Below are 13,310 nucleotides of genomic sequence, written 5' to 3' on the forward strand. Positions count from 1 at the left end.
GACATACATGACCCCAACCTGGGTCGGGGATTGAACGCAACCAAGGTACACGTGCTCTTGATCAGGAATCGAACCCAAGACTCTTCGGTCTGAGGGATGATGCTCTAACCACTGAGACAACTGGCCAGGGCTAAAGTACAATGTTTTAAAAACATTTTTGTATATTTTATCCTTGACCTTTTTTCTTGAATTAGAGCTTACACTTAGAAAGGTACATAAACCAGTTCTGTGCATAAATATCAAACAAACTCTCACATGACCAGCCGCCAGGTGCAAAAGCCCCCTGAATACGTGCCCCACCCCGTCACAGCTCCTGCCCTCCCACTGGGGTAGCCGCTCTCCTGGCTGGTGTGCAGCGGGACTCCTGGCTTCTCTGTGTGGTTTCACCTGTGAGTGTAGCCTTGCCCAGCACGGTTAGGGTCTTGCCTGTCTCGCTTGGGCAGAATCACTTTGTGTGTTATCTCCTTCCCATCACTGCTCCGCTTGTCTGCTGGGCCCAGGCCGGGTGAGGCTATACTTCATTCATTCTTGCTCAAGAGACGATGCCCTACAGTTATTTCTCCGAATACCTTCCATGGACTCTTGGGTTGCTCCCAGATTGGAGCTCTTGCGAAGAGTGCTGCAGTGAACACTGGAGGACGTGTTTTCTGACCCACGCGTGTACAGGGCTCCCTGGAGCACGTGCTCAGAGGATGCCCACTTCTCAGGTTCTGCCCAAAGTGCTGATTTCCATTTTCACTCCATTCGCCGTGTCTGCGTTCCTATTGCTTATTGTCAGACGTCTCTTTTTTTCTTTATTGATTTTAGAGAGAGAGGAAGGGAGGAGAGAGAGACAGAAACATCCATGAGAGAGAACATTGATTGGCTGCTTCCTGCATGCCCCCCACTGGGGATTGGGCCCACAAGCTGGGCATGTGTTCTGATTGGGAGTTGAACTGGCAACTTCTTGGTGCATGGGTCGAAGCTCAACCACTGAGCCACACTGGCTGGGCATCAGATGTCTTTATCTTCACAAATCTGGGGATATGAGTGGTGTCTCCATGTGTTTTGAATTTTCATTTCCCTGATGACTAGGGAGGTTGAAACAACTTTTCATTGATTTAAAGGCCATTTGGTTTCCTCTTTCATGAAGTTCCTTGTTCAAGAGTTTTGTCTATTTTAGGAAAAATTGGATTGTGTGAATTTGGGGTGATGAGGCTTCTTAATGATCATTTTTTTTATTTTTTGAAAATTAGTCCTTTAAGGTATATATGGATTTGAAATCTTTTCTCCCACTTCATGGCTTATCTTTTCACTTTCTCTTTTTTCCTTTAGTCCTCACCCAAGGATATTTTTCTGTTGATTTCTAGATAGAGTGAGAGGAGTAGAGGGAGAGAGATCAATTGGTTGCCCCTCAAACAACCCAGACCCAGGCCAGGGATTGAACCTGCAACCAAGTTATGTGCCCTTGACCAGGAATCAAACCCAAGACTCTTTGGTCTTCAGGCTGACTCTAACCACTGAGCAAAACTGGCCAGGGCTCTTTTCACTGTCTTTAAGGTGTTTTGTTGGTGAACAGGTGTTTCTAATGTCGTAGAATTGATAAGTGTGTTCCTTTGTATGGTTTGTGCTTTTCACGTCTCATTTAAGAACCCTTCCTTAGTCTGGCTGGTGTGGCTCAGTGGTTGAGCATTGACTCATGCACCAAGAGGTCCTGGTTCCATTCCTGATCAGGGCCCTTGCCCAGGTTGTGGGCCTGATCCCCAGTGCGGGGCGTGCAGGAGGTGGCCAATCGATGTTCTCTCTCATCCACGTTTCTCTCTCTCTCTCCCTTCCTCTCTCTCTAAAATCAATAAAAGGAAAAAAAAAAAGTTAAGAACCCTTCCTTAGCCTTAGGGAGGAAGCCAATCTCCTGTGTCAGGTCAGAAAGCTCTGGGTCTGCCTCTCCTGTTGGGTCTGCTATGAGCCTGGAGTTGATCTGTGTATTGGGGAGCTCCAGCCTCGTGTTCTTCTGTGAGTACTCGGTCTCCCCAGCCTCATCTGGCCAGAAGTCTGTCTTCTTGGTGGAGGCTCAGGGGTCCCTGCCTCGGTCTCTTTCTGGCCATGTCCTGCTCCGTTGGCTGGATGACTGTCCCTGTGCACAGACTGTGGAACCCTGACTCTGAAGCGTTACACCAAGTCCCGGGGTCCAGGCAGCAGGGCCTCCCGCCCTGACCTTCGCCTTCCAGAGTGTCAGCTGTTCTGGGGGCACTGTAGAGAAGTGGGAAGAGCATGCACCCTGAAGTGTCCTCTTCTAGAAGAAGGGAATAACATACTACCTGTCTCTTGGGGTTTTCACGAGGAGTGAAAAAGTTAATATTTATAAAACTTTTGGCACATGGAAGTCTATATGAAAGTTAGTTGTTGCTACTTGTGTGTCCATATAAATGGTATCATCAGGTTGCCACTTTCTACACAAAATCAAACTTTGGTGGGATTTTGATTGAGTTTTGTTTCAGGGAGACCCAACAGTGAATCTATGAGCTTCTTTGGGAGAGAATTGACATTGAAAATGCTGAGTCTTGCCCTGGGGGTTTGGCTCAGCCATTAGTGTGGCGGCCTGTGGACCGGAGGGTTGGGGTTTGATCCTGGCCCTGGTCTGGGTCGTGTGGAGGGCAGCCAGTCGATGTGTCTCTCACAGTGATGTTTCTTTCTCTCTTTCCCTCCCTCCCTTCCTTCTACTCTATCTCAGAATCAATGAAAAAATATAAAAAGAAAAAGAAGACACCGAGTCTTGCCCTGGCCGGTTTGGCTCAGCTGTTAGAGCGTCGGCCTGAGGACCGAAGAATCACGGGTTTGGTTCTGGTCAGGGGCTTGTATCTCATTCATAGGTTCAGTCCCCAGTCCCAGTCAGGGTCGTGAGGGAGGCAACAATCGATGTTTCTCTCTCTCCCTCCTTCCCTCCCTTCCACTCCACCTAAAAAAATCAATGGAGAAATATCCTTGGGTGAGAATTAATAAACCAAAAAAAAAAAAGGAAACTCTGAGTCTTCCAGTTAGAGGACGTAGTGAATCATTCCATTTGTGCCCAGTTTCTCAGTACAGCTTTATCATTTTATTTAGAGATCTCACATGTCTGTTCTTTTTATTCTTAGGTACTGCATATGTTCTGTGCTATTGTAAACCATACATTTTAAAGCATTTTATTTTCCAACTGTAGCTTCTATTTAGAAATACCATTTATTTTAAAATTTTTAATTGTGGTAAAATATACACAACATAAAACGTACCGTATTAAACTTTTTTTTTTATCCTCACCAGAGGACATTTTTGCATTTATCTTCAGATAAAGCGGGAGGGAGAAAGGGAGGAAGAGAGACAGAGAAACACTGATGTGAGAGAGTCACATCGACTGGTTGCCACCCACATGACCCCAACCAGGGCCAGGGACAAACTGCAACCGAGGCACGTGCCCTTAGTGGGAACCGAACCCGGGACTCTCTGGTCCGTGGGCCGACACTCTAACGGCTGAACCAAACTGACCAGGACTGTATTAAACATTTTTAAGTGTACAGTTCAATAGTGTTAAGTATATTCACATTGTTGCCCTGGCCGGTTTGGCTCAGCGGTTAGAGCGTCGGCCTGCGGTCTGGAGAGACCCGGGTTCGGTTCCCGCTAAGGACACGTACCTTGGTTGCAGTTTGTCCCCGGCCCTGGTTGGTCATGCGGGTGGCAACCACTCGATGTGTCCCTTTCACGTCGATGTTTCTCTCTCTCTCTCTCCCTCTCACTCTATCTGAACAAAATATCGAAAAATGTCCTCGGGTGAGGATAAAAAAAAAAAAAAGTATATTCACATTGTTGAGCAACTAATCTCCTATCCTGAATTTTATCTTTTGTTGTTGTTGTTGTTGTTGTTAATCTTCACCTGAGGATATTTCCATTTAAAAAACTTTTTTTTAGAGAATGGAAGGGAGAGGGTAGGGGAGGGGGAGAGAGAGAAACATCAGTGTGAAAGAGACACATCAATTAGTTGCCTCCCAAACTCAAACCTGCAACCCAGGTACATGCCCTTGACCAAGGAGTGAACCCACGACCCTTCTGTGCATGGACGGGCTGACACTCTAACCATTGAGCCACACGGGCCAGGGACTGAACATTTTCATCCTGCAAAATGGAAACTCTGTACCCAGCAAACAACTCCCATCCCCCTCCCCCAGCCCTTGACAACCACCTTGCTACTTTGTGTCTCCATGAGTTTGGCAGCTGCAAGTGACTCAGTCAGTGGGATCACACAGTATTTGTCTTGTTGTGACTGGCTTAGTTCACAGTGTCCTTGGCATAATGTCCTCAAGGTTCACCCATGTTATAGCATGTGTCAGAATTTCCTTCCTTTTTAAAGACTGAATAGTATTCCATTGGGCATGTTTATCACATTTTGTCTCTCCATCCATCTGTTGGCAGACATTTGGGTCATTTTCACCTATTAACTATTGTGAATAATGCTGCTGGGCATATGGGTGTGTACAAGTCCCTGCTGGAGTTCAAGTCCCTGCTTTCAATTCCTGGCATCTCTTACAGAGAGAACTCTGATTGGTTCGGTCTGCTAATATTTTGCTTAGGATTTTGCATCCATGTTCATGAGTGAGCTTGATTTCATTAATTCCATGTACCTTTCCTTATCTATAATTGACTTTCCATATTTTAAATCTGTCTTTTTTTTTTTAAGTCTTATGAGACATTATTATTGTTTTTTAAAGATGATGTTTATTTAAATTTTATCTATCAGTGTGCTGGTAAACCAGATCTCTGAGGTGGTGGGGCGAAGCGCTGATTTATAGTCATTGCCATGGCATAAATACTCCCACCATGGCCAATTTCAAGCTACCAACCATTTAACAAGCAGCTTTGAGATTTAGCAATAGGCTCTCACAAGCCAGTATGAGGCTCTGGCATAGCATTGGGTATGTATCTGTGTATGTGTATACATATGTGTATGCGTACATGTATATATATGTATATATGTGTATCACTTCTTTGCTCTACATTCTTTCCTGCATCTCAGACTCCATCTGTGACCACTTCTGTTCTGCCTAAAATACATTTTTTTTTTTTTTTGTATGACTTTCCTGTAGAGAAGGTCTGCTGGTGCTGAATTACTAGCAGAATTATTTGCAAATAGGTTTATTTCAATCTCATCATTTGAAACTAGTTTTATTTCACGCTTATTCTTGGGTATAGAATTCTGGGTTGGTGATTTTCTTGTAGAACATGCACAGTTTCATTCTGTTATCCTTTCATTTCCATTGTTGCACTTAGAAAGTCAATTCCGATTAACAGTTACTCTTTTGAAGGTAATTTGTCTTTATTCTCAGGATGCTTTTATTTGTTTTTGGTGCTCTACAGCTGCATATGATATATCTAGACATGAATTCCTTCTAATCTATCCTGCATGGGATTTGTTGGTCTTCTGGAATCTTCGGATTAGTGCCTTTCTTCAGTACTGGAAACATGAGTCATTATCTCTTCAACCCTTGCCTCTGCATAATTTTTACTCCCCTCTTCTTTTGGAACTTAATTAAACATACTTAGACCTTTTCTCTCTTTCATGTCTTTTCTCCTGTATTTTCTATCATTTTATCTCTGTGTTGCATTCTGGATAATTCCTACTTACCTATTTTCTAATTCATAAATTCTCTCTTTAGCCTTATCTAAATTTACATTTAACATATCCACTAAGTTTTTTATTCTATTGGTTTGTTGTTGTTTAATTTCTAGAAGTACTCTGTGGTTCTTCAAATATTATAGGTCATTACTTATAGTTTCTTTTTTCCTGAAGATATCAGATTTGTCTTTGATGTCTTTAAATATAATATCTGTTTTATAATATTTGAGGATTAAAATATCTGCAGTCTATGTAGGTATGTTTTATTGTTTATGTTGGTTTATGATGTTTCTCATTCATGGTAGATTGTTGTTTTTTATATTGATTTTTGAGAGGGAGAAAGGGAGAGAAAGACAGAAACATCGATGTGAGAGAGATACCTACATCAATTGGTTGCCTCCTGTACATGCCCAGACTGGGGATCAGATCCACAACCTAGGTATGTGCCCTGACAGGGAATCAAACTTGCAACCTTCCAGTATATGGGACAACGCTCCAACCAACTAAGCCACACCAACCAGGGCCCCCTCTTTTTTTTTTTTTTTGACTATATGATGTTTCTTAGTACTGGAGAATAGTAATATATGCACATTCTGTGAGGCTAGAATGAGAGTATCTTCCTTCAGAGGGTTGTGTGCTGTCTCTTTAAGGTACCTAGGTACACTACCATCTAAGGCCACTCTAATTAAATTCTTGACATGAAGGAATTGAGACTTCCCCCAGGCTATGTGAATTTATTTATTTATTTATTTAGTTAGTTAGTTATTTAGTTAATCCTCACCCGAGTGTGTGTGTATAATTTTTTTTTTTTATTTATTATTTTTTATTTTGTTCAGATAGAGTGGGAAAGAGAGAGAGAGAGAAACATCGACGTGAAAGGGACACATCGAGTGGCTGCCACCCTCACAACCCAACCAGGGCCGGGGACAAACTGCAACCAAGGTACATGCCCTCAGTGGGAACCGAACCCGGGTCTCTCTGGACCGCAGGCCGACACTCTAACCGCTGAGCCAAACCGGCCAGGGCTATAATTTTTTTTTTTAAATCCTTACCAGAGGATACTCTTTCCATCTATCTTCAGTTAGAGTGGGAGGGAGGGAGGGAGGGAGAGAGAGAGAAACATCAATGTGAGAGAGACACGTAGATTGGTTGCCTTCCACACAATCCCGACCAGGGCTGGGGATGAACCACAACGGAGGTACGTGCCCTTGACTGGAATCGAACCTGCGACTCTTTGGTCCCTGAGCCAACGCTCCAATTGCTGAGCCAAACTGGCCAGGACCTGAATATATTTTTCCATTGATTTTTTTAGAGTGGAAGGGAGGGAGGGAGAAAGAGAAACATCAGTGTGAGAGTGACACACTGATTGGTTGCTTCCTGCATGACCCTGACTGGGACCGGGGATCGAACCCTTGACTAGGAATCAAACCTGCGACCCCTTGGTCTGTGATCCGATGCACTAACCACTGAGCCAAACCAGCCAGGGCAGGTGATGTGAATTTAAACTACAAATCTGAAGGAGGGTTAGTCTGTGGTTATTCCTTCTTAGGGATTTTTTCTCCCTTCTTTGTCCAGTGCCAGGGCAACTTTCCTTATAACCTGCAGGGATGGGTAAGGGGTAGGTTTATTTCTGGTTCATCTTATCCAAGAGTATAGCCCTTGCCCAGCCGGTGTGGCTCAGTCGGTTGAGCATTGTCCCGTGCACCAAGAGGTCACCAGTTCGATTCCTGGTCGGGGCACATGCCCGGGTTGTGGGCTCGATCCTCAGTGGGGGCACGTGCAGGAGACAGCTGATCAATCTTTCTCTCTCATCAATGTTTCTACCTCTCTCCCTTCCTCTCTCTCTAAAAAATCAATAAAACATATTTTTAAAAAAGAGAATAACCCTTTGGGGTCCCAACGTAATATAGGGAGGGTCTCCCATTAGACCCCTAACCTTTGGCAGGCCCTGGGCTTGGTCTTTGTCCCTCTGTCCCCATGAGACCGTCAACACTGAAGTTGAAATGTACTGAGTTTGGTATCTGCCTTCAGGTAAAAGCTGGGTCTGTTCTCTGGGTTCTTGCTCTTCTCAGAATTTACCTGACATTCCCTTCTAGCTTGCCAGGTCTATGCTTTTAAGCAGATTTTTTTCAAATATATATATTTTATCCTCACCCGAGGACATTTTTCCATTTTTTGTTCAGATAGAGCAGGAGGGAGAGAGAGGAAGAGAGGGAGAGAGAAACATTGATGTGAAGGGACACATCGAGTGGCTGCCACCCGCACGACCAACCAGGGCCGGGGACAAACTGCAACCGAGGTACGTGCCCTTAGCGGGAACCGAACCCGGGTCTCTCTGGACCGCAGGCCGATGCTCCAACCGCTGAGCCAAACCGGCCAGGGCCAAAAATATATTTTCCAGCTTTTAATTTTTTGTTTAGTGGGAGGATTGTTCAAATTACCTTTTCCACAGTGTTCCCAGAAATGGAAAGATGATATTTTCTCCTATGCAGAGTTTTGTGTTCCCTTTGCTTTATATCTATTTTTGCAGTGTAACGTACATTTCTGGGTTACTCTGGCCCTGGCGAGCGTAATTCTGAACGGCTGACACTTCATGCGCTTCCTCCCTTCTGTTGTCCGCATTTAGATTGGTTCATTGTGCTCAGTAGTAAATTACACTGAGACGGATAGCCTTATATGAGAAGCCTCACTGTAACTAAGATTATTCCTGCAAGATAGATTTCCAAAAATGGAATTCCCCAGTCAGAGAGCCAGGACATTGGGAAGAGTCTTTACACACAGTAGTCTCCACCAGGCTGTGCCAGTCCATACACCCACAGTATTTAAGGGCATCTGAGTCTCTCAAGACAAGCAGGAGTCTATTTTCATGGGTTATAGACTCGCAGGGTGGATAGAACATCAAAGAGTTATCAAAGCGGACATGGTGAGGTCTCTTCCTGGGCCACCAAGCAGTCCCCTGGCCCAGGTGCTGCTCCTGGGCCCCCTCTGACTAAGCAAATAGGTACATAGGTTTTGGGGGCGTTGTTTCTAAATAAATGGTGGCAGACTGCACACAGTCCTGAGCCTTGATTTTCTACTTGACCATCAATCCTGCTGCTCAGTGATTTTCAGCACATCTAGTGCTTCTTGGTCCTTCTGCAGTGACCTGGACCCCACAGGGAAGGGGGCGGGCTCAGGACAGTGACCGGCTGCACACAGTTCAGTTGTCGGCAGTCTTGTGCTTTAACAGATGCTGCTGCTGATAGCCTCCCGTGTGCCGGTCTCCAGTGCGAGAGCATCTTCGGATGAGTTCCCAGAGTGGATGGGTCGGTGACTCCCGCTGTCCTGCTCCTTGTCTTCTCCAGGGTGATGCTGACGGGGACACTGTCTGACCGGCAGCCGGCTGAGCTTCATCTCTTCCGGAACTACGAGGCTCCAGAGTGTGTGCGGGAGCCTCGTTTCAGCCAGAATATTAACCTCAAGCCTCCAACTCAGCCTTCAGGTTAAAACGGTGTCTGATGCATCAGTGGGAAGCAGTTGGTTTGTGAGGCTGCGGGGTGGTGGGTGGGAGTCTAGGCTTGTTGCTGGGCACCCCTAGCCCACCACCCTCCTATCTGCTGCCTTGAGCTTTCATGGGCAGACAGGCAGACCTGGGAGCTGTCAGGCCTGGGGCAGGCTAGAGGAGGCCCCTGGGTGCCCTCAGCTGCGCCCTGCCTTCCCCCAGGGTGGTGGGGCCAGACAGCATGTCCTCGCTGCCCTATTCCTGAAGAGTTCTCACACACACACACACACACACACACACTGAGATCTGAACAGCTCAGGTTTTGTACCAGTCCCTTGTCCCACTGGGCCACCCTCCTCTCCCACCCCCAGAGCAGCTGGTGTGGCGGGCAGCCCGGAGCAGTGGGGCAGCCCCCACCTACTTCCGGCCTAATGGGCGCTTCCTGGACGGCGGGCTCCTGGCCAACAACCCCACCCTGGACGCCATGACCGAGATCCATGAGTACAACCAGGACATGATCCGCAAGGTGAGAGCCACCTCAGGTCGGAGGGGCCAGATATGCCCACCCCTGCGGCCAGCGCATCAGCAAGTTTGGGGGACCGAGTCCTCGCAGAGCGCGTGGGTTTCCGGGGCACCGAGTCCTCGCAGAGCGCGTGGGTTTCCGGGGGACCCGAGTCCTCGCAGAGCGCGTGGGTTTCCGGGGGCCCGAGTCCTCGCAGAGCGCGTGGGTTTCCGGGGGCCCGAGTCCTCGCAGAGCGCGTGGGTTTCCGGGGGACCCAGTCCTCGCAGAGCGCGTGGGTTTCACGCCCGGCTGCTCTGTGCTCTCAGCAGCGCTGTTCCGCACTCGCACCTGCCTGACTGGTGGCCTGCGCAAAGCACTGTGCTAAGAGGGGTTCCGAGGCCCCAGCTGGGCCGGGTGGTGCCCTGGCCTCTGGGTTTGGATCCTGGCTCTGCCCGCCCTTCACTTGAGCCACTGCATGGGGTTACTAATAGCACCGGCCTGGGGACCGCCAGGAGGCTTCCCTGTGCTCCTATCTCTGTCCTTGCTGGCTGTGGTCATCACTGTGGCCATCCCTGGGTTCTGACGCAGCTCCGGTGGCGCGGCAGGGGCTCTGCCTTCAGAGAGGTGAGCGCCCTCTAGAGCCCAGGTCGAGCAAAGCAGGCTGCCCGGAGGTGGGGCTGTGGGATGAGGAAGGGTCTCTGGCACCATCCCTACAAACCCCCTCCTATTGTGGGGTGACTCACAAGCTCCCCCAGCAGGTGGGCAGCAGAGCTAGTCCCGAGCAGAGGAGGAGGCAGCCCAGGCTGTGCTCCTGCCACAGGAGTCCCTTCAGCTCCGCGTGCTCCTCCAGGGCCCAGCCCCACCAGCCTCTCACACTCTGGGGCAGGGCCACAGGGGAAGGTCTCTCACTACCCCTGTCCTGTCCCAACAGGGCCAGGGCAACAAGGTGAAGAAACTCTCCATCGTCGTCTCTCTAGGGACAGGGAAGTCCCCACAGGTTCCTGTGACCTGTGTGGATGTCTTCCGTCCCAGCAACCCCTGGGAACTGGCTAAGACTGTGTTTGGGGCCAAGGAACTGGGAAAAATGGTAGTGGACTGTGTGAGTATGGGTCCCTTCCTGGGCCCACTTCCTTCCGGGTCTCAGCCCCAGGACCCTGGCTTCACCCTCTTCTGTGGCACCTGGGTGTCAGGGAGGCTCTGTGGACCCTCTTTAGCCAGCTCAAGGGGGGGGGGGGTCCCTGATTCAGTCTCAGTGCTGTGGATTTCTTCCTTCAAACAGCCCCATGTGGGAGCCCAGAGCATCAGCTAGACAAAAGCTGCCAGGGGTGGGACGTGGAGGCCTGGCCACTCAGCCCCTGCCTGCCCCCATCATGCTCCCTGACCCTGAATGGGTGCTGCTGGGCCACCTGAGAAAACCACAGACTGTGCCCCTGTGACTGCACAGCTGGGGCCATCGCTGCAGCCAGGGAAGGGGACTTGCCCAAAGCCACCGTGCTGGTGGGTGGCTAAGCCAGAAGGGGATCTGGGGATCCTGGGCAGGGAGTGTGCGTGCTGGGTGCTCACAGAGGCTACCTCTCCCCAGTGCACGGATCCGGATGGGCGGGCCGTAGACCGAGCCCGGGCCTGGTGCGAGATGGTTGGCATCCAGTACTTCCGGTGAGGACATAGCCCCTAGCCTCAGCCCCCAACCCCCAGCCTTCAGTCCCCACCCCCCAGCCTCAGCCCCCAACCTCCAGCCCTGGTCCCCAACCTCCAGCCCTGGTCCCCAGCCCCCAGCCCTGGTCCCCAGCCCCTAGCCCCTGTCCTCAGCCCTGGTCCCCAGCCCCTAGCCTCAGCCCCCAACCCCCAGCCTTCAGCTCCCAACCCCCAGCCTTCAGTCCCCAACCCCCAGCCTCAGCCCCCATCCCCCAGCCTCAGCCCCCATCCCCCAGCCTCATCCCCCAACCCCCAACCTTCAGCCCTCACCCCCCAGCCTCAGCCCCCAACCTCTAGCCCTGGTCCCCAGCCCCCAGCCCTGGTCCCCAGCCCCTAGCCCCTGTCCCCAGCCCCCAGCCCATTCCCTGGCCTGGCCAGACCTGGCAACCTTCTTTACCCCAATCTTTGGCAGGGACTTTCCTTTCCCAAGTCCTAGCTCTTACCCCCGACCCAGGCCAAGAGTCTTGGGATGACCCCTCCTCCTTGACTTGGACAGATTGAACCCCCAGCTGGGGACGGACATCATGCTGGACGAGGTCAGTGACACGGTGCTGGTCAACGCGCTCTGGGAGACCGAGGTCTACATTTACGAGCACCGAGAGCAGTTCCACAAGCTCATCCAACTGCTGCTGTCGCTGTAGGGCTGCCAGGCTCCCAGCTACCCCACCCGCCCCACCACCCAACCCCGCCTGGGAGGCCACTGAGGCCCCAGCACCACAGAGCTGGGCCATGGCTGCTCTGCCCACAGACGGGCCTCAGAGGGCACTGGCTTCCTGCCTGAGGCTGCTCCTGAAGGCCTCTCTCCCCCTCTGTCCCTGCCTTCCCGTCCGTTTGTCACTTCAGGCTTAGAAAGCCTAGAGCCTCACCCTATCGGTTCAAACACTAAGGGCGCCCAGCTTTGCCCCCAGCCCTGGGTTCTTCCAGGTCCTCTGGGGGTGCAGCTGCCCCGTCCACCCTCTGCCCTCTTCCCTGGCCACGGGGCTGGAGAAGCTGCAGAAACTCCATCACCCGCCTCGTCAGCCCCGAAACTCCATGTGCCAGGAGTGGGGCGCGCCATTCAACTTTGCCCCTCGGCACACGCCCAGCCACCTGCAACCCTCAGAGCTGCCCCAGCTCCCAATGCTGCTCCTGTGGCTGCTCTCGACAGGCAGTGATTTATGAGTGGGGTGAGGCCGCCCCAAACTGTGAAATAAACGGTTTGATTCCAGTGACCCTGTGTTGTGTACACTGGGGTGTGGGTGCCCCCCCCACTCCCCGAAACCTTGACCTCAGCCAGACATCACCGTCCTGTGTGCCCACGCACATGGCCGCTGTTTCCTGGCTCCCTGGGGCGGGGGCACCTCTTCCTTTCTCCAGGCCTCTCCAAATGAGGTCTACCTGGAGGCAGGGAGAGACCCTGGGGAGGGGAGAGACCCCGGGGAGGGGATGATTCCAGAGGGCAGGGCACACTGAGTAAGCAGGCCAAGGTTTGCCACTGGGTCTGTGTGACCTTAGAGTTGGTGCTGTCCCCTCTCCTGTATGCAGGGAGCTGGGCGGGTGGCTGCGGACGTGGGGCCTGGGTGCAGGTCTGAGGGGCTCAGGAGAGAGCAGAAACCTCACAAGGGGACGACCCACAGATGTGTTCAGCCTCCAGGGATCTGCCAGGGAGGGGGTCCTAGAGGAGGGCAACGAGCAGTTCCAGCCTAGACAGGTGGGCAGTACCCCGTATAGGCAGGTGGAGGGCAGCGGTGTTGCCCCTCGAGGTGGCAGTGACCTAGGAGAGTGGTTCATCCACGCGTGCCCACCGGCCGGGCTCAGAGGGGTAAATAATTGAAGGGCAGGTCACACGAACCCGCCCGCCCGAGTCACAGGATGCCTTCCCCGCTGGGTCTGGTTACGCCCCAGATCGCATTCTGACATCCCTGGCTGGTGAATAATTAAGCTGCACCTCCTCCTGGCCAGCCCTCCATCTCCAGGTCCCATTCTGCTGCCCCTTCACGCCCGCTGAGCAGCTGAGCAGTGGGCACCCA

General features: G+C 51.1%; 1 protein-coding gene across 4 annotated transcripts in view; it reads left to right on the top strand.

Moving 5' to 3' along the window:
- PLA2G6 (phospholipase A2 group VI) overlaps positions 1-12,470 on the top strand; it is a 56,994-nt gene extending 44,524 nt beyond the window's left edge. For all 4 annotated transcript variants that reach the window (XM_036251689.1, XM_036251688.1, XM_036251691.1 and 1 more), the window contains 5 exons: positions 8,968-9,104; positions 9,476-9,630; positions 10,538-10,705; positions 11,189-11,262; positions 11,798-12,470. In XM_036251689.1, coding sequence (XP_036107582.1) covers positions 8,968-9,104; positions 9,476-9,630; positions 10,538-10,705; positions 11,189-11,262; positions 11,798-11,942 — 679 coding nt within the window. In that variant the 3' untranslated portion in view covers positions 11,943-12,470. The remainder of the gene's footprint in view (positions 1-8,967; positions 9,105-9,475; positions 9,631-10,537; positions 10,706-11,188; positions 11,263-11,797) is intronic.
- Positions 12,471-13,310: the final 840 nt, after the last annotated feature.

This window comes from Molossus molossus, unplaced genomic scaffold (assembly GCF_014108415.1).
Source record: "Molossus molossus isolate mMolMol1 unplaced genomic scaffold, mMolMol1.p scaffold_m16_p_10, whole genome shotgun sequence".
Taxonomy (NCBI): domain Eukaryota; kingdom Metazoa; phylum Chordata; class Mammalia; order Chiroptera; family Molossidae; genus Molossus; species Molossus molossus.